Below are 22,514 nucleotides of genomic sequence, written 5' to 3'. Positions count from 1 at the left end.
GACACAACCCAAAGGTTTTGTCAATCCAAAAAAAGTTGGAAAGGTGTGCTTGTTGAAAAGATCCATTTATGGATTAAAGCAATCTTCTAGAGGCTAAAATCTCTATTTTGATGAGCCTGTTAGATAGTTTGGATTCATCAAGAAAGAAGATGAGGCTTGTGTCTACAAGAAGGTTAGTGAGGGCGATCATTTTTTTGGCCTTATATGCAAATAAAATACTTGATGGAAACCTACTTCCAAAGGATCCCTTTGGAAGGGATAAGACCAAGAAAGGTGAAGGATGATAAAGTTGGTTTGAAGAATTATAGGGAACTTACCCTTATTTTGAAAGGTACCCTACCTTTGGAGGTTTATCCTACCTTAAAGGACTCCTATTGTTGTTGTATATTTTTCTTACTTGTAATTCATTTTAGTAGTGATTATATTAGGATAGTTTTGTCCTTGTACTTTGGGTCAAGTAGTGTAGGTAATTTTGTCCTTATATTACTTGAGGGTGTAATTAGTATATTAGGGCAGGTGTAACTAGTAAAGTCTTGTTAGACTTATTTAGGCTTGGATGACTCAAATCTTTTTATGACCTATAGGTTTGGATGTCCACTTGCTCATGCAAGTGGTTTGGACATCCAAACCATGCCAAGCTTGCCATCCAAGCTACAAATTAAGTTACATGGCTTTGATAGTGACATGTCAACAAATTTGTTAAAAGTAATCACTAATCTAGTAGTTATAGTGATTAGGTTAGGTAATTAGAGTTAACTTAAGTTAACCTAGGTTATTTTTAAATTAGGATTAACTTAGCTTGTTTCATAAGCTTCTAGACAACTAACTAGACTTGTAAACATTTAACTAGATATAGTTACCTAAAGTTCAAGATAGCTAACCATGGTTAGTCTAGCTTGCACCATAAGCCTACTAAACTCTATATATTGTAGTTTTGACCTATTTTGGAGGGACTTTTGAGCATATATTTGAGTTTGTCCATGATTTCACTATCAAATTCTCTCTCTCAAAAGCTTAAATTTTCTCTTTGATTTGCTTCTAATTCTCTTATCCTTTTCCTAAGAGTATAATGAGATTTGAAGTGACTTATCTTTTTCCTTGAAGTAGCACCACTTGAGAGTTCTTCACCATTGAAGGTGAGTCAAGAGGTTTCCTCTTCCATTGAAGACCTTGAAGAAGCTTAATAAGTGTCAAGAAATCAAAGATCTAGGAAGAAGCTTAAAGGAAAAACTTTATCAATCAAGCCTCTCCCTAAGGTTTCTATTAATACTGCTCATTGGAAACAACATCAACATAATTCAACATGTGACATGGTTGGTAAACTATTTTTCATTGAAAGGACTTAAGCGAGGCATCTTATGTGTTAGGAATCAAGATCTATAAAGATAGATCGTTGGAATAACTTATTCTTAGTCAAAAGAATATATGTTGACAAAGTGCTCAAACGCTTCACTATGCATGATTCTAAGAAGAATTTATTGTCTATATATGTCACATGGCATAGAGTTGTCCAAGGGAGAGTCCCCTACCTCATCGGATGAGAAGGAATGCACGAATAAGACATTGAATGCCTCGACAATTGAATCTATCATGTATGTCATGATATGTAATAAACTATAATGAATCCATGCTTATTTATCATACATCAATTGTATTAGTAATCAACACAAATTTTTAATAAATAATAAATTTTATTAAAAAATATAAAAATATTTTATTAGTTTATATTTTAATTGTTACTTTTTTGTAAATTAATAAATGTCAACTAATCGAAATAACAAAATATATAATTTTATGATATTCTATATTTTAAAAGTTTCACTTTGATATTCTAAATTTAAAAAAGTTTAATATATCATTTAGTCCCTAAATTAGAAAAAAAAATGTAATTAGGTCCTTCATCTATTTTGAGGAAAGACAAAACAATTCATTTACCCATCATCTATTCATAAGTAAATTCAACCATCATACAAATATAATAACAATGGATTGGATCCAATTCATCCTTTTAATTTTATATATGGATAGTGATTCATCCACCAACAAGAGTGTATTTTAAAAGACTATTTTTTTAAAAGACTATTAGTACCAAAATTCATTGGATTGAGATTTTAAAGGACTATTTTGACATAAAAAAAAGTTTTTTTTATAAATTTTTTTAATTTTTAAAGATTATATAATAATGTATTGACTTATAATATTTTTTTGAAAGAATTTTAAAAGAATACTAACTTGATTTGGTGTGAGTGTTAAAGAATTCATGTCGCTTAACTGAGTGGTCAAGGATTGAATCCTAGCTTTTGTGGATGCAAAAAAGCCAAGTCAGGAGGGATGCTCATCTACTTGGTGTATGTCAAACCCTTGAGGTAGATTAAACTTTGGTAATAATTTGGATAAAACCTCTATCTTTTTTATATTTTGGTAACTTAGTCCATGTAATTAGAAATTTATTTACAATTCATGAAATTTCACATAATATTCTTCATATCCACATATCTAGACAATCATATTAGATTAATGGTATTTTATCTTGTGCAATGCATAAACTAAATATTTATTATATGTAACTAAAATTTATAATAAATTATAGGCTTAAATATGTTTTTAGTCCTTTAAATTTGGGATAAATTTATTTTTGATCCCTCAAATTTAAAATTTGAGTTTAATGTAATGTTTTTACCAATAAGATATCAGTAGGTAGATTTTATGTGACAGTATTTGATAAATTCCATAAAAAAATTTGAATATAAGAATTAAAATAAGATTTTTTTTTTGAAATTATAGTAACTAAAAAGATCAATTTTAAATTTGAGAGACTGGAAAAATTTACCTTAAACTTGAGCATATTTAAGTCTAAATTATATATACAAATAAATATTCTGTTTGAATATATAAATCATGTTTAAAATGTATACAAATAGATTCTTTCAAACATATAAATTATATTTTAGATTTATGATAAATAATTTATAATTTATCAAAATGTTATTTTTTATTGATAATTTAATTTAAAAATATTAAAATTTAATTCATAAATGACTATGATAAATAAAAACCGAATTAGATAAAAAAAAAAAATTCTAAAAGCTCTCTTGTTAAAGAAAAACCCTAAAAATACCCTAACACAAGATAAAAGTTCGTGTTTATTATATAAGAGGTTGAGTCCCCAAGCTTTTATACAAGGGGGACCGTCCCTGGTTGCTTATTTCACATCGTAAACATCATACTAAAAGCACATTTATGCAAATAATGAATGACATACATATTCTCACGCTTGGTAACAAAAATCATATTCACACAATCTCTCAATTCACAATTCACTTCACTGCTAAGTTGATGGTGAAGTTCATGTAGAAGTGGATGAATTGCTTCCAAGTTCCTTCACCAAGCGTAGGATCACCTTCTTTGAATTTTACACCGATTGAATGAAGCTTAGGATGATGTAGAAGATGGTTTTGAAGTGCCTAGACTAGAGATGGAAGTACCCTAGCATAAGACACAGAAGAAAGCTCACTTCAATGAAAGGAAGAGAAGTAGGGTTCCTAGTTCTCAAAGTAAGCTCTCGGTGACCTTTGAAGAAGAATTGGCTGAAAAAATGTTCAGAATTCTCATTTATCAAAAGTGAATACAATAAGCTAGGAGTAAGACTTATATAAGGCCAGATTTAGGAAGCAAGTGGCGCCAAGGTGTAAGCTTCACATGTGGCACCAAGATTTGAATTCAAATTTGAAATTTGAATTCAAATCTTCACTCACATGTGCATTACCGTAATCCTAGGAGCTACATGCAAATTAGTTTAATTTCAATCGCATTTAGGGTTGAATTTGAGTCACACATGTTCAGCCACAAGTGGCGCCATCCATGTGACTCAAAATGCAACTTAAATGCAAGTTAAATTAAACCTAGTTTTGCCTAATCACCTTAATTAAGTATTCCTCCAATATCCCTATTCTAATGACCTAAATACAATGGTCAATCAAATACAATGGAAAGGAAAAATTACAAGAATGAAAATAAGCCCAATATTGGGTACCAAAAGTCCAAAGGCCCACGAAGCCCAAAACTAGGCCCAATAAGCCTATGACCCAAAATGCTATCCTAAATGGTCCAAAATACAAGATCCAAAATATGAGAAACCTATACTAACATGATATATACAAAATATAAGGAAATAGCTATAACAAGATATGGCCCATGTGAAGCTCAACTTGGGCCTTCCAAGCCCATCGGGCCCATTGGGTCTTGACTAGCCCAAAACTTCATGTCTAGCCCATTCCTCTTGGCTCCTTTAATGTGTCACCCCTTGCCTTCCTAGACATGAATCCATCATAAGTTATACTTGTGCTTGTTACTTACATATATTACATATCACATAACACATATGTTTCACAATATCACAGGCTTCCAATACTTTGCATATATTCTCAATTCTCGTACCTAAACACATCAATCTAAATCATCTAATTCATTTAATTAATATATTAGTTTTTTCATATTTGTTAAACAATTATCAATACGATTCAATCTCAAGTACAAGACAACGCTTGACATGGGGTGCCCAACGCCTTCCGCGATTGAGGCCACGAGCCTTTGAACGGATCACACCTTGCATGACTCTTCTCACGCATAGCAAAATCGCAATAGGGAATCCCTTAGCGCTCCTACACTTGACATGACCAAGCTCAAGTCTAGCATAACGATGTCACGAGCATTTTAGGTTTTCACACCCTACAAGCCCAAGATAGTGCCCTACAAATTATTAGTAAATTTTTTTCTATAGAATTTGCAATTCACTCACATAACAAGTCTCACCACCAACATGAATTCATTTTAAAAAGAAGGTTTCTATGTTCTAATTAATTCGTTCTTAATATAAGTAATTACATGTAATTGTTTCTCCAATAATTGATTACACACATCCTTAAAGTTCCCCTAGGAACCTACATGCACTCATATGTTCATAAAGTAGACAAATTCATAGATCTAGAGCACATTTACATCATAATAGCATGTTTAGAAATTTAAAGAGGTATCATATACACATTACAATAAAAAATAAGGTTTGGGTTTAACCCCTCACACATACATAAATACAAAACCTACGAGATTGAGGATTGATTCCACTATCTAACAAATAATTCAGGCCCCAGAGTGAGGTTTTTACTCCCCCTTACCTTGATGGACATTGATATTTTGGTTTGGATCACCGAGTTCTTTCCAAGCTGCCTTGGGTTTTTCCTCCTCTTTTAATCATGAGATGCACATGCTAATTTGCGAAGTGAGACAACTCTAACTCTACTAATGTATTTATAATAAACATTAACCCTAGCTATAGCCCATTGGCAAAAACCCAATAACTATTTCTCACTATTTTGAAAATATACAAGCAAATAATATTGACTATTATTTAAAAAACACTCAAAATATAATATTACTCCAATTAATTAATTACAAAGACATTTAATTTCAAAAAATAAATGGATTGATCAATTTTTTTAGCAGATCATAATGGATTGAATAAATAATCCATTAACCTATTTATATCCATTAAAAGTTCATAAAAAAAATCAAATCCATCCAATCCATTTAAAGAAAAAAAATCATTATATCCATCCATTAACAATTTTTCATGAAAGGATTTTCAATTTATCTACAAAAGTAATATTTTAAGAATTAAATAATTTTTATTTTTAAAATTTTATTTCTTTCTCTTTTCTTATAAGTCATTATATTTTTATATAGTCTTTTAAATTTCACAAGATACTTTTTATATCAAAATAGTTTTTTAAAACCTCAATTAAAATTTTTTTTCATAAATAATCCAATAAATCGTAAAAAAATAAATTTCTAATTATCCACAAAATTAAATAAATAGTTTAACTCATTATTTACTTTTATTAAAATAAATAAATATATTTATAAATAAATGAAGTGATTTACTACTCTTCGCATTTATGTGCATTGTAGTAGATAAGGCTAACAGTATTGCTTCACACCTTTCTTTACGTACATTTGACATTATATGTAAGGGAGCGAATCGGAAAAAAATCAAAGATATCAATTAGTTTTGGGGTGGAGAGTGAGGCTACGGGAGATAAGTGAGTGTTACATTTTCATTATCGTCTCCTCTTGTCTTCACTAAAAATGGCTACCTTCACGGTGGCCACAACACTTTCAGTTTCACCCTCTTCTATAACTCCCCTCAAAGCACGACGCCGTTTTCGTTTCGGTTTTGGTTCCTTCCTTTCTCCCACCACAAAACCAAAATTCCCCTCAATCACCACCACCACCACCACCCTCGCCGTCGCCACCCACCCTTCCGTTACCATCAATCCAAACCCTAATCCCAGTCCCAATCGCCTTCTTCTTCCTTCCAATGAATCATCCGAGAGGCTTCTCAGAATCCGCCATACGGTAATGTCCCATTTCGCTCTTTGGTGAAGCCTCTGCGTTTCGCCGCAGCTTCTGTCGTTTGCCAACGCTGCTTGCGTCGTTCGTTTCTTATGTTTTTCATGGTCGAGCAAGTGTAAGATAAAAGATATTCAGCTCGTTTTGAAATACCACGCTTTTTGGAAAATAAGCATCAAAAAGGAAAACGAAAAGTGTGTTTTAAAGAATTGCTTCCGATTATGGTTGGAATTACAAGTGTTGGAGAACTCACGTTGACTAGAATTTTTGTAAGATTGAGTTAGAAGTAAATTTATGTTTCTAAATTGGTATCAAAGCCTAATTGTTGTTGGACATGTCAAATTCCATAAACTTCATGCTTATGCTCGAGATACTCGAGCTTTGGTGTGTTGAAAATTTCACATAATGATATGAATCAAATGATGAAAATGGTGTATATAAGTGGAGGATAATTCTTGTCTTGGAAGTTAGTTCTGTAGGGTTGAGCTCGCGTTTTTAACTAATGATAGTGATTTATAATTTTTCCACAATTTTTTATTGACCAAGTACTCAGGCTGTTTATGGGAACACGACGCAGCATAAAATAGTGAAAGGCAATTCTGTGCATACCGAATGTTTTTGTATCTTTAGTTTCACTAACAAGGTGCTGACATGCAGTGTGCGCATGTGATGGCAATGGCTGTTCAAAAGCTTTACCCTGATGCCAAAGTCACAATTGGACCTTGGATAGAAAATGGGTTTTATTATGACTTTGATATGGAGCCTTTGACTGATAAAGATTTGAAGAGAATCAAGAAAGAGATGGTAAGTAGAGTTGGTACGTTAAATCTTTATGTTTTGGGAGCTTTGTATTTTTCTTTTCATACTCTGCAAATTATGCATTGCACTGTGTACTACGGTAACGCGGTTATTTATGTTTCATGTTGTATGTAGGATCGAATAATTGGAAGAAATTTGCCACTTGTAAGAGAAGAAGTTTCAAGAGATGAAGCTCATAGAAGAATATCAGCGTTGAATGAACCATACAAGTTGGAGATTTTGGAAAGCATTAAGGAAGATCCCATCACAATTTATCATATTGGTAGTGTACTTGCTCTTTTCAGCTTTTACCATTTTAATTCCCTCATGTTGAAACTTAGTGAGAGAGGGAGAGAGACTACTATACAGAGAAAATGAATGGTGACTTTTTGCACTTAGCTCATGATTGTTATGCTCCATTTGTGTGTATAGTATATACTATTCATTCTGGTGAGAACATAGATAGATTAGAGTTGATGTATGAATGGGATAACTTCATGATGACTAGATTTTGTGTGTGTATATTTGTACCAGTCATTCCAGTGTAGTTCAGCTAGTACAAGATCAGCTCATATACATTATTATATTTTGAAACTCTCCCTCATGCTAGGGTGTATATGTTAATCTTGCCCAGATTGTTACAGATATAATCTACCTTGATAAAAAAAAAATTGCTAATAGATCCCTTGGATGAAGTGAGAATCTGTCTCAATATATGCACAACAAATGTGTGTGGACTTAGTATTCCTGTAGCCACTGGCCACTGCCAATCTCATCATCATCCACACTGGTTCCCTAATAGTTTGAGTCATAAAATAATACTTTGATTCTCTATTTGATCCTGCTGCCACATTTTACTTCTTACCCTTATTTTAGTATGGCAAGAATATGTTTTCGTGTTGCCATATATTTAAAGTTAGTAATGATGTCATGTGGTTACTGTTTGGTTACCCATTATCAAGTAGGGGGGATTATATTTCTTAGTTGTCTCTAAACTACATGGCCACTAAGCCCAAGTATTTAAAGCACTGAACTTCTTCTGCATCTTTAACATGATCAATTAACATGCTTCAGCAGAATGAAAATGGACAATGTAATGTGTCTGATATTGGAACTGTGAAGATGGAAGTGTAAAGTAGAATAACAATGACGAGGCAAGGATGTGCTCAGAGAGAGTTCTGCAGGTTTCATATGCATTAAAATCGATGTTATTGCCTGGGGTGTTTGGTCTGAATTTTTTGTCTCATCTTGTATTCCTTTTTTACTTAAAGGTGATGAATGGTGGGACCTCTGTGCTGGACCTCATGTTGAATCTACTGGAAATATCAATAAGAAAGCGGTTGAACTTGAGTCTATTGCTGGTGCATACTGGAGAGGAGATGAAAGGAAGCCAATGTTGCAAAGGATATATGGTACTGCATGGGAGGAGGAAGAGCAGTTGAAATCTTACCTTCACTTTAAAGAGGAAGCTAAGCGTCGAGATCATAGGCGCCTAGGGCAAGATCTTGATTTGTTTTCTATACAGGTACAATTAACAGTGCTGTTTGTACTTCATATTGTTCTGCACATTGATTTCACTTTCTATTTTGATTGTACTGGTGAATTAGATGTCTTAGGATTTCTTTATATTGTTTCTAATTTTGCATGTAAATAGCTATTCGTTTATGATATTGGACTTTTACTATATTCTTGCAGGATGATGCTGGTGGGGGTTTAGTTTTCTGGCACCCAAAGGGTGCTATAGTCAGACACATAATTGAAGATTTCTGGAAAAAAATTCACATGAAATGTGGCTATGATCTACTGTACACACCACATGTGGCAAAAGCTGATCTTTGGAAGATCAGTGGTCATTCAGATTTCTACAAAGAGAATATGTATGATCAGATGAGCATTGAAGATGAGCTTTATCAGCTTCGACCAATGAATTGTCCTTATCATATTTTGGTGTACAAAAGCAAGCTTCATTCCTATCGTGATTTTCCTATTAGGGTAGCAGAATTGGGGACTGTTTATAGATATGAACTATCTGGAAGTTTACATGGCCTTTTCCGTGTTAGAGGCTTCACACAGGTTTGTTGTTATACCTAGCTTATTGTCTTGTGAGCTACTAAGATTATTTTATTGTTGATTCAGTTTATTTAAAGTTTATTCCCAATGTTGACTTTATTTAGTTCAGTGTGCCCTGGCTCACTATTACCTGTGTACATCTGACTATCCTGGAGTCCATAATTGTGCAAGCATCATGCAGTGGGCCACCCTTTTTTATTTTTCTTTACTTTCTTTTGAATCTATGGCATGTGGTGCCTTAATGTGCACTATTGTTTTGCCTTCTAGAAATTGCTACATTCGGTTTCTAATTTGTTTTTGCAAATTGCATTTTGATAACTTTGTTCTTGTTTGACTTCAATATTTCTTTACAGGATGACGCGCATATATTTTGTTTAGATGACCAGATTAAAGATGAGATCAGGGGTGTCCTAGATCTTACTGAAGAAATCTTGTTGCAATTTGGTTTTGACAAGTATGAAGTAAATTTATCTACAAGACCTGAAAAGTCTGTGGGAGATGTTGATATATGGGAAAAAGCTACCTCTGCTTTAGAAGATGCTTTGGATGATAAAGGTTGGACCTATCAAATTGATGATGGAGGTGGCGCATTTTATGGGCCAAAGATTGATATCAAGATTGAGGATGCTCTCGGTAGGAAGTGGCAATGCTCAACCATACAGGCAATTCTTGACCTCATAATTTTTTGCTATATAAAATCACATGCTTGCTTTTACATAATAGCTTAAACTGCCATCCACCATTTATAAACATAATTAGTCTAATAGTGTTGTACGTGAGAGGGTGTATTAGGAAAAAATTCAAATCCAACCTATCCTAGATAATTAAAAAAAGGGGTTCCCACCATTTATCCACGCATCAAGCCCAATAGTGTTGGGCGTAAGAGGGGTGTATTAGAAAAATTCAAGTCTCACGTTGACTAGAGATAAGACAAACAAGAGTATATAAGTGGGAAACAACTTTCATCTTACAAGCTGATTTTGTAAGGTTGAGTTAGGTCCAAACCCACATTTTAAGAGTCTTGTTTTGGATGAGAATATGGAAACAGTTTAGAAAACCCATATAAACTATTTTGGGTTCTGTTTAATGAAAATAAGCTGTCATGAAAGCTAGAAACAACTTAGGTGATGGGTTTTATTATAATATTTTTTCTACTAAAATAATCATAAATTCATAATAAGTATTCAAAATTAGTAACCTATCCAAATGGGGCCATGTATTAGAGTTTGCGACCGAGTGGTCAGGAATCTATCCGTGCTTCCCCCAGCCTTGCTCATTTAGAACTAGGTACATTTGGCCTCTGCATTGTCCTTGCTTTCAACCCAAACAATCTTGCATGAGGGTTGATAGAAAACTGAGAAAAAGATTCTAGAGAGAAGCCAATTCTTTACATAAGGAACTGAGAGTACACATAGCTGGCTGCTGACTAAACAGTCAGTTACCGGTGAATGTTAATTACAAAGTGACTAACAATAACATAATATTAATTTATTAGTGATAGCAGTAAACTCTTTTATCTTCAGTATTCCCCCTTCAAACTTGGGTGGATGAGTTACTGTAGCACATGTAAAAAATCCCAAGTTTGTCTATTAACATCTGAAACCTGAGATGAGAGAGGTTTGGTGAGGATGTCAATTATTTGATAAAGAGCAGGAAAATGGTCGCTTTAACATGCTTTTGGATAAACTTTTCTTGATGAAAGATGTTAAGTTCCATATGTCTAGTTTTGACTAACAAGGTCAAGGACAGGGTTGTGTGATAGAGATACTGTACTGGGATTATCACAGTACAACACAGGTACTTGAAAAGGAACTTTAAGCTATATGAGAAGGGATTGAATCCAGAGAACATCAGATGTAGTATTAGCAAGACTCCTATATTCAGCTTCAGTGCTGGATGATGCCACTAGTGTTTGCATCTTTGAGCATCATAGACAAGGTGAGTTCATTGCAGCCAAAGGTGATGGAACTGAAGAAGAAAACACTTGTAGGAGATAACTAGTGGCAACGGGAGCTGTAGACGATGTTGTAGAGGTGCATTGCTTTTGCTGCTGAAATAGTTCTGAATGAAGAAACTGACTCTCATTAAACAAAACATCTTTGGAAACAAAGATACATCCATCAGGTGCAAGACATTTGAAGCTTCTGTGTGGAGCCCAGAAAAATACATTCTTTAAAGTGGAAATCCAGTTTGTGTTGATTATTGGTGAAAAGGTGAGGGTAGCAAGCACACCCATGGTGATAGCCTTTAATTCAGAAGGAAGTTGTTTAGATTTGGAATTTGTTTGCTTCCCACACTTACCAGGAATGAACGCATCAAACTACTCTTTGAAACCTCACTGGAGGGTGTAGATAATAGCTATGTAAACAGCAATGTATCTTGATGTTCCCAATCGGAATACTCAGGATTAACACCATCAAGAGCATGGTTCTGTTTGGTGGGATAGTGAGGTGGAACTGGTGAAGTGATGAAGCTTACAGCCACGAATTAATCCTTCAATTTTCTGCTTGCAGGAGAGAAATTTTGGCATTAAGTTTGACACTAATCTGATGCACGAAGGTAGCTGAAGGTTGCGCATCGGTTGCGCATCTGAATTCAAAGGTCGGGAAGCCATGACTGGATCATGAGTTTGATACCATGATAGAAAACAGAGAAATATTATAGGGAGAAACTGAACATAAATTCGAAGAGTGAAACTGATATATTACCTAAGGAATCGAGTACAAATATTTATAGTCAACCTGACTGCTGACTCAGCAGTCAGTTACATGTGAAGGTTTGTTACAAAATGACTAATTATCTAACAACATCATGACAGAATATTTACATATTAACAATTGCAGTAAACTATTATATCTCTAATAGGGGTGGGAAGTTAAGAGATATAATATTCACGTACCTGCATTGACAATCTTAAGCATTGTCTCAAATCTGTTTACTCATTAGGGGTTACGGGCTTGTGGCTATGCCGTTTGTTGCCTTTTATAGTGGTAAATCTTGAATCAATCAATTTGTGGGGAATGGTTGCCCTCTAGGCTTGTCTTAAAATTCTTTTTAACTTAAACAGGTTGATTTCAATCTACCACAGCGTTTTGACATCACTTATGTCGACTCAAATACTGAGAAGAAGAGGCCTATAATGATCCATAGAGCAGTGCTTGGATCATTGGAAAGATTCTTTGGTGTTCTGATTGAGCATTATGCTGGTGATTTTCCATTATGGCTTTCTCCAATACAAGCACGAGTTTTACCTGTTACTGATGCCCAGGTAATGCAACGTTTGACTACTAAGAAATCTTTGGTTGATTTGTAAATTCTGATCATATTTTGTACTTCCCTGCTATATATATCTTGACATAGAAAGTTTGCGATAACATTTTCTATTTCTGTATTTTCTTTTAATCACAAAAATATCACCTTATTTTCTCTTTCTTTCTTTTCCAAGTTTTTTTTAATCATAAATGCTATTATTTTTTTATTTTTTATTTATTATTTTGCATACAAACCTCTGAAAATAAGAAAAAAGAAGATATTTTTGTAATAAAAAAAATAAAAACAGCATTTTTTCAAATTAAATAGTCCCTTAGCTGTGACTTGTGAACGAGTCATGGGGGAAAATTGATACTAAGAATTCAAAAACAGCCAATATGATTTACAATGGGAGGCTTTTGTCAGTTAATTTTAAAATTATTTGCACATTTTTTATTAGATGCTGAAGTGTATATATGGGGCTTCCAAGTTCCTAACTGGGGGGACTGATATTAAAAATTTATGGGAATAAACGATGATAGGTGAATTAATGGGAAATAATTTTCTGTATTATATCCTATCTCATGCAGCTTGAATATTGCAATGATGTGTCCAATAAACTGAAAATGCTTGGCATCCGTGCTGAAGTTTGCCATGGAGAGCGCCTACCCAAACTCATAAGAAATGCAGAGAAGCAGAAAATTCCATTGATGGCTGTTGTGGGGTCTAAGGAAGTTGAAACAGAAACAGTTACAGTTAGATCTAGGTTTGGTGGGGAGCTAGGCACCATGTCAGTTGATGATTTTATTAACAGAATAAAGTTGGCAACAGAAAACCCAACATCATTATGATGCTATTTTAATTGGCAAAAGATGGTGGTTTATGTATGATTGGAAAAGAATGAAACAGCATACTTTGTATATTAGGCAATTATTGAATCACCACGTCCATGAACATTGAAGAACAAAGGCTGTGGCGTTTGGAGCAGGTACATGGCGCGGTGATTTATATTTGTATCAAAGCATACTTTTTTTTGTCATAGTTTGATACAGTATATTGTTATTTTTTGCGTCCTTTCTGATCATTTTATTTTTCCCTCGTAACCCCGAACTTCATTACGGGCTTGAATGTTCCTCCAAGGGATATATCAAAGCCCATGGCAATAGTCATCTGTCTACTTTTATTATAGGTTTGAGATAAATCGACATTACATGTGAGTTTAGTGACAATATAGAAATTAGAGTTTGGTTGGATATAAATTTAGAAATGTTTTTAAAAGATTTTTCACTGAAAAATACTATTTACTTTTTAGTAGGAAAATTCTAAAAAAATAGTTATAACTTGTATCTAGACATGCTCTTAGTAGTTTTCAATTATTATAAATTATGTGGTATTAATCTTGTGGGAATTTACTGAAATAGAACCATCGCCAGCTATAGACACTTGCCTTGTGTTTGATGGTGAGTTTCAATATTGAGGAAATTAAAATGCATGAAATTTAAGTTTGTTTCATTTTAAATTGCCTTATTTTATCTAATACCTTGTTGATCGGATAAAGTATTTCAATTTTTTTTTGTACTTTACTTTCCTTGTTTGAATCGAGTAATTCGATTTTCATGAAGTGCAAAAAATTATTTTTAAATATTTAATTAAAAATGAAATTTCAATATTAGTTCATACCTAAAATAAAATTAGATACTTTTTAAATATTTAATAATAGATGGACTATATTTAATAATCTAAAATAAGTTTAAATATTTAATAATTATAAACAAGTATTTAATAAAAAAAATTAATTCATATCATTAACAGGTTCTTGTAGAGTTAGGTTTTCTTATGACTTGTAATTTTTTCTTGATTCTTTTTTGGCTCAACATGTGTTGAAATTTGGTGAAACTTGAAACACTTGTGCTAGAAAATATTTAAATGAACTTGCTATTTTAAAGTACAAAAAGGTTCTAAAAGAAAAGGGAAAACATGAGTTACATAAAAATTTCTCACCAAATTTTGGTTTACTTTTCATTTCTACTTCTAAATTATTTTGCAATTTTGAGTTTCTCTTCTTGGATAATTTGTGAGAAAAATTTCAACATCTACATAAAAAGAAATGAGTCACAAAAAAATTGCTCCAAAAAGATAAGAAAAGCAAAAGTGTATAAAAAAGAATAAAAAAGAGGAAGAAATAGAAAACAAAATACAAGAAAAGAGAAAAATATTTGTTTAAAAAAAAGTGAATGGAGCATTTGTGAAAAAGAAAATTAAACTATATATTTGTCACGTTACATTTCATTTAAATTTGCAATTTATTTGGACATGAACTTGAGTCTTTATTATTTTTGTGATCTAATTTTAGAATCTTTCTTAAATCTCCTTTGAGTTTTAACTTTTAAATCTTACTTTAATTTTAGTTTGTCTATTTTCTTATTACTCTTTCAATTTTGTCATAATAAATTCTTACTGAGTTAAGATTTTATTAATTGTGCTTTTATTATTTGTTTTTAAACTTCCTTTAATATTTTGTGGAACCATTTTTGAAATGTAAATTTGCATAAAAGCTCCTTAGCATAAGATAGCCTCTTAAGGTTTTGGTGGAGAACTTAGAGGAAACACTCTTTGAGATATTTTTTGGCTTTGAAAGAGCTTGAGTGCAAACACTCGGGAGAAACAAACACTACAACAAAATATTTTACCACTAACACTTGTTTGTTCCTTGTATTGGAAAGTAAATTTTTGGAGCTTAAAGTTATAATAGTTTAGGCATTTAACTCTTTTTCTTTGTAATTATTTCTATTGTTGTAAATGTCTTTCTCTTGAAAGTGGTTTTGAGAGATTCTTAATGTCTACTAAAAAATTTCAATTTGTTTGTTCTTTAAGTAATTTTTTATTTATTTTATGTTTAGTGCTTATGAAAGTTTGTTGGAAGACTCTTAAGTATTCACCCAAACTTTCATTTAGGAACACACCTAGTTTTCATATCTTGTTTATTGTCTTTGTTGTTTCTTTTATCTCTTGTAAATGTTAAGAGTGTTTAAGAGGTTTCAAAGACTTCTTCAAGTACATTAGGTTTGCATTTGCATTTAGCATAAGAAAAACCCGTTTCCTTAAAATTGCATCATGAGTAAGATCACACACAAGAGCTCCAATGGTAGTTGTGTTCTAGTTCACCTCCAAACCTTTCAAACTTGTGGTTGAACTAGAAGCACTAAAATTATGGAGATAGAAGAAGAGGTTAGAAAAGGAAAAATCGTGAAAAAAAGAAAGACACTAAAAGGAGAATGGGGTTGAGTATCAATAAAAACTCAACACTTTTTTGAAACAATAATGTAGTATCAAAACATTAAGAGTGTAGATGAAGAGTTAAGGACAACAAACACACCATATTTTCATACTAATTCATCTCAACCATCGAGACCATATCTAATTCTTTATTAAGTTAATCAAGTTCCTCTATCTTTTACAAGCCACTTCTAACTTAATCAAAATATTTTTTGACTTGTCTCTTCAAGCAACTACCCATGTATTCTCTGAACAACAAAGCCTCTTTAGGCTTCAACAATCAAGTATTATTTACAACGTCTCTTCAAGCTTCAAGCAATAACACAAAATTAAAGCTGAGAAATCACATGTTTCATTTTACTTTCAAGAAGTGATATAACCAAATTAAAAACAAATGTTTTTCAGAAATAATGAATGACTTTTTTTACAATTGTTCTCTCTTATCTTTCTGAGTCTTCAAGCTTTTTTTTATATAGTTGCTTCATGAAGATGATCAATGTAAGTCCTTGACCATCTCTTACAAGGTTGTTTTGTCTATCTTTGTCTTCCTTTCTTGTAGAGAAAAGTGTTTGTTAATGTATTAAATGTGAGCATTCAATGTGTTTGTTAGTGTATTGTGACTTCTTATTTGATCAAAGAGACTGTTTATCACCTTTGAGGTACCAAATAGAAGGAATTCTTGTATATGTCAGTCAAAAATGGCTTTTTCTAAGACTTTGCATACTTCGAGGGATTCGCTTGTCCTTTCTCTGATGAAAAACATGTCTTTGTTTCTTTCTAAAGTGAAAGTACCAAAGATTCTTTTATTCCTTTCAATTTGTTAAGGAACATCATAAAAGAAGATGATTAGGTTATTGTGGAGAAAAGATAGATATTAGAAGGGGATGGGGGGTTGTCGCAACCCGAAAATTTCCGATCTTGCGACCTATGGTTTAGACATCCTTTTGAAAATCTCATCAAGTAAGGAATGCCCGGATACCAGACTAATCCTTAATCAATAATTTTTGAAAATAGGTTTTATGGAGTCGCCACCAATGTTTTACTCAAAACATTAGAAAAAGAAAAGATTTTTAAAAGCTCCAATAATGGCCTTGATAACCAGAATTGGGTTCGGGAGTCGGTTACGTGTAAGGAAGGTATTAAGCACCCTTACAACGCCCTAAATCGGTACCCTATGATGAAGTTAATGCGATAAGAAATAATAAATTAAATATTTATCCCCTTTTATTGATAATTATTTACATATTGAAAAATTAAATTATACGATTAACCCTAAAATATCTACATGATTGCGTTTATGATAATAATGTTTATCAAAAATAAGAAACAAAGATAAAAAATAAAGGAGAGAGAAGAAGATTGATTGAAATACATCGTATCAAGCTTTGTTAATGGTGATTCTAGGTGCTTTGTGACATCCTTTCACACTACAATACCTCACAATATCTCAAGAAATACAAGAGAAAGAAAGAGGAAGAAAAAGAGAGAAAAACAGAGAAATTTTGAGCTCTGGACGAAATTTGGAGTCCCCCAAACTGCTGGCCGAGATTCTCTATTTATAGGCATCAGATGTGGGCCGGAACGGCCCGTTCTGGATTCAGAACGGCCCGTTCCAGATCCGAACGTTATGCAGTACATTTGCACCCTAGAACTGCCCGTTCTGAAACCAGAACGGCACGTTCCGGGGAACCAGAACGGCCCGTTCTGATTTCAGAACGACCGTTCTGGGGTACAGATTTTAAGCCCCCTTGATTGGTTCGGAATGACCCGTTCTGGTCTAGAACGGCCCGTTCCAACCTATATTTTTTTAGGCTTTTTAGAAGCCCAGAACGGCCCGTTCCGATTTTGGAACGGCCCGTTCCGATTTTTGAACGGCCCGTTCCGGGCCACTAAAAAATTGGTTTGGGTCTTTGGGCCCTCTGATTTCCTATCTTGTTATTTGTATGCCCCCCGGACGAAATTGGGTGTCTACAGCTGCCCCTCTTTACTTGTCCTTTGGAATAGCTGTGTTGCTTTTCCAAAGGCAAGTAAAGACGTAGACATTTCGTCCGAGTCTTCTTCCCGTCTCTGTGTTGGTGCTTCTGCGTTGCTTCCCTTGGACAGGTGTATTTGCTCGTATCCTCACCCTTTAGAGCAGTTGAGCATTGATTGCGTACTCAAGGTTGATAAACTGTACACCTGATCTTTAGTCTTCAAGTAGAAGCTCCATTGTTTCTCTTGTGATAATGTGTGCCTTTATTTGTTTCTTGTTGAAGAGGGAGTATATTATGAGCTCAGCCTCTCCAGGCTGGACTGATATTTAGGGCTTCAGCCGGCCCACAAGTGGGAGCTCGATGGCAATCCCAATTTTGACTTTGAAGAACTCGGCGGTACCCTCATTGTCATTCACTGATTTGAGAGGCTCGACGGCGGCTCTCGATCAAGTTGTGCTGATTTTTAAGGCTTCAACGAACCTATGGTGGGAGCTCGACGGCGGTCCCGATTTTGACTTCGAGGAACTCGGCGGTACCCTCGTTGTCGTAGTAGTATTTTCGTAGCCTCTTCAGGCCATAGTATTTTCGTAGCCTCTTCAGGCCGTAGTATCTTCGTAGCCTCTTCAGGCTGTAGTATTTTCGTAGCCTCTTCAGGCCGTAGTATTTTCGTAGCCTCTTCAGGCCGTAGTATTTTCGTAGCCTCTTCAGGCCATAGTATTTTTGTAGCCTCTCCAGGCCGTAGTATTTTCGTAGCCTCTTCAGGCCGTAGTATTTTCGTAGCCTCTCCAGGCCGTCTGCTGATGTTGTGAGTATTGTTGTGCCGGCCTCTCCAGGCCGCCTGCTGATATTATGAGTATTATTGTGCCGGCCTCTCTAGGCCGCTTGCTGATGTTGTGAGTATTGTTGTGCCGGCCTCTCCAGGCCGCTTGCTGATGTTGTGAGTATTGTTGTGCCGGCCTCTCCAGGCCGCCTGCTGATATTGTGAGTATTGTTGTGCCGGCCTCTCCAGGCCGCCTGCTGATATTGTGAGTATTATTGTGTCGACCTCTCCAGGCCGCCTGCTGATATTGTGAGTATTATTGTGCCGGCCTCTCCAGGCCGCCTGCTATGTTGTGAGTGCCCCTTTTCTATGGGAGGACGTCTGATGAAGACGAGGATTACTGGTAGGTGATGCCCCTGTGATGGTGGGCAAAGGAGCTGATGGGTGACAGGGATTCTAGTGTTGTCCCTGCCATGTGAGTATTGTGATGCCTCTCCAGGCGTAATGCTAAGTCCTTTTGATGATCGATTGTTTGATTATTGATGGATAGTGGTGGAATAAAAGACTGTCCCAGGTGGATGGGTAGGAGATGTTTGATGTGCCCCTATGTTGGTGGGCAAAGAAGTGGATGATTGGCAGGGATTCCAAGATTGCCCCTACCACTTGAGTATTGTGATGCCTCTCCAGGCGCCTTTATTGTGGGATGGCTGGTAAGTGTTTGGTGTTGTTCTTGTCAAGGTGAGTATTGTGATGCCTCTCCAGGCGTCTGCTTGTGGTAGGGTTTTTTCTGAATTTCATTTTTATTTAGCTTCGGCTCTTTCGTGTTTGAAGCTTGCCTTTTTTGCTATCATTTTTTGAATGCTTCGACTTTTTTGACATTTTCGAAGCTTGCCTTTTTCTCATGTTGCTTTTTTTTTTATTGTCATCATTGATGGAGGAATCTATTCCTATGATGTTTATTTGCTGAATCTTTATTGGTGAGTATTATTTTGGAAGCCACTCCTGGCTTTGGTGAGGAGAGCATGCGTGATCTTGGCATTCTCTTGGATTATCCTGCATTTGGTGAAGAGTAGGGCACGATGGCCTCTTCATGCTTATTTATAGGCTTGCTTGTTTGGTTGTTGAGCTTTTATGAATGCTTTGTCCTGATGGCTTCCTTTGACCATGGCAAGTATAATGAATGGATGCATGGATGCACATAAAAATGCAAGATAGGAATTATTTTTATTATTTGTTCATTTTTTTGTAACGCCCTTCCATATGCCCCTAACTCATATGCATGCGATGCAGTTTATGCTCATGTGTTTATTCCTAAAGATGCAATTCATTTTTTTATGTCGGGAAATTAACCTGTACGCATTAAGGTTAATGTTGACGATTTCTTTCTATCCATGTCAATCTTGATTACTGTCGGGATATGTTCTTTTGAGCCCAAGCTTCAGTGGCTCCTTGACTATCCAGTCGATTTGTGGTCAAGCGTCTCTAACCTCTGTTTGAGGACATCTCAGCCTTCTCTCTGTGAGTATTCACTGTGCATTTTCCGTGTATCTTTTCAGTGCTATTTAAATGCCATAAGGGTCAAGAGAAAAGAAGGAAGGAATGTTATTATTATTTTTTTTTTTCAAAAGGGTTGTTAGAAGGGATTTTTCAAAAAGGGTTTTTTAGAAGAAGGGCTGGCCAAAGTAGGCCTTTGTGTTTAGGGTTATTAAACAAAATGTATTTGTTGCAAGGAAGTTATCATTGTGTTTTAGCCATTTTAGAAAGTGGAGTGATGACTTGGGGTCGCGCTCTGATTAAATGATTCCCCTGAGCTATCTTTCGGTTTTCAACTCAAGTTGCTGCTTTAACGTCTTAACTTTTGCCTAGGTCACTCAGGATGTGTTTCCTAGCAGACATTTTTCTTTTGATCTTTTTCTTTTGCCTAGGTTACCCATTTTTCCTTGGGGATTGCCTAGCAAATCTTGCCCTAACTTTTGCACAGCCCCCTTAGTGGGTTTCCTGCCGGGCCTTCATTTTTTTTTGCAGCACTCATGAGGTATGGGATGACTTTATTTTATCAAACCCTAGTCATGTTTGAATTCTTGATTGTTCCTTTATTATCCTTTCCATGCTATTATCGAGTAACAACTTTGTCGCAAATACATTTTATTTATTAAGGGTTGATGGATGAGGCCTAGAGTGAATATTTAAAGGGAGAAGAGAAATGAAAGAGTGTTTTGGCATTTAAAACAGTACTTTCAATTTACACGTGCCCCTTTAGCAAAGCTCGAAGGCCCGGGCATGCCCCGAGTTTGTGATTCATACACAGAGAGATAGACAGAAGTTGCCCCCTAGAGAGTCATGAATGATTTGATAATTTCCAAAAGAAAACCTTTCCACTTATTTGAACGTCGGTGTTTTGCATTTGGAGTGAAACCTTTGTGAATTCTTGCTTTCGAAGGGAATACTCGAGCCACCTTTCAATTCCAACTCAGATAGACATTTCTTATTTTTATATATCCCTACTTTTGCATAGGACGTATTCTATCGGGATTTTGATTTTTTTTTTCACCCTAATTTTTGCCTAGGACGCCCTTTACGGGTTTTCATCCTAACGGGTTTTTTGTATGCAATGTCTTTATTCTTCAATTGGGTTTTGTCATGTAATTCCCTAAAAAGCAAGGATTCGTCCATTCTTGACCATTCCTCTTATCCCGACAATTGTTGTTTCTGCATGAGAAAGTCTCGATGTTTGAATCGTCAATTTGGGCGTGTGATGCCCCCAATTACTGATAAGTGTTCCCCGATTTGATGTGTCAGGTTCGCATTTGATTACAGTAATTTCCATTATCCGACTAACACGCACAAATTAGATTTCCCTTTTTATTCTTATTTATTATTTACAAAGAAGGCGTGTTATCTATATGAAACCTAGAATAGGATACAAGGTCACTTGAGAGATTCAATGAATATCATTCTCATTGATTTTTGTTTAGAGAACATCTTTGCATACTATTATATGTGCCTTCCATTTCTAATGAATGCATATGCTAAACTAAAAAATGCATGATATTTTTTTTTGCCTAAATTTTATCATTTTTTTTGTTACTAAAGGGGAATGATGTATGATTTTTGCTATATATATATTTTTTTAAAATAAACTACCCTATATGATGCTTTAGAGTTAGGGTATACAGAAGAGCGTTAGTTTTAGTTTTTTTTTATTGATATCTGTTTGTTTTTAATTCTTATCTATTTGAAATAAATAAACACAAACAAATGCAACACGCATATGCTCAAACAAATGTACACCCGCGAACAGTCACGTTTAAATCCTTGGTCTGTGGTCCCTGCAAGAAAAGTGCATTGTATAGGACGGTTCTAATCTCACTGGTCTTAAGGCCCCCAAGGTGCCCCCATTATAGGGACCCAGTATCTCTGTCGCCGTCACCTGGCAAACTCTAAGGTTTGTCGCAGTATTTCAGGCTAGAGTAACCGGTTATCACCTTGAGTGTGATTTTCGACAAGGCTCGCAGGCTCCAAGGCCAAACTTGGGCCGGTCGTACGTCAACCACTCCCTATGTTTATTACCCTCATGCCCCCGGGTGTAGGGGGAACTGTTGTGTGCAAAGGTTTGTGTACAATTTTATTCAAACAGGTGCAAAATTTAAATAAAAAAACAAACAAATATTAAAGCCAAACAAATAAAACAAATAAAGTAAAGGGGAAAAATATTTAAATTATTATTTTTATTTTATTAACTTCATCAATTAAATGGGCCTGACCCTCTTTAAACGTCCCCAGTGGAGTCGCCATCTGTCGCAACCCGAAAATTTCCGATCTTGCGACCTATGGTTTAGACATCCTTTTGAAAATCTCATCAAGTAAGGAATGCCCAGATACCAGACTAATCCTTAATTAATGATTTTTGAAAATAGGTTCTATGGAGTCGCCACCAATGTTTTACTCAAAACATTAGAAAAAGAAAAGATTTTTAAAAG

General features: G+C 34.8%; 1 protein-coding gene across 1 annotated transcript; it reads left to right on the top strand.

Moving 5' to 3' along the window:
- Window positions 1-6,034: 6,034 nt before the first annotated feature.
- Window positions 6,035-13,598, top strand: EMB2761 (threonyl-tRNA synthetase, putative / threonine-tRNA ligase). Its single transcript, XM_020350252.3, has 8 exons — window positions 6,035-6,414; window positions 7,066-7,212; window positions 7,342-7,489; window positions 8,478-8,731; window positions 8,902-9,279; window positions 9,630-9,938; window positions 12,344-12,544; window positions 13,116-13,598. Exons 1-8 carry the CDS (start codon window positions 6,145-6,147, stop codon window positions 13,374-13,376), a joined length of 1,968 nt encoding a protein of 655 aa, XP_020205841.1. The 5' UTR covers window positions 6,035-6,144; the 3' UTR covers window positions 13,377-13,598.
- Window positions 13,599-22,514: the final 8,916 nt, after the last annotated feature.

This window comes from Cajanus cajan, chromosome 6, assembly GCF_000230855.2.
Source record: "Cajanus cajan strain Asha chromosome 6, NIPB_CcT2T_4, whole genome shotgun sequence".
NCBI classification, from domain to species: Eukaryota; Viridiplantae; Streptophyta; class Magnoliopsida; order Fabales; family Fabaceae; genus Cajanus; species Cajanus cajan.
This window is presented reverse-complemented; position numbering and strand designations above follow the sequence as displayed.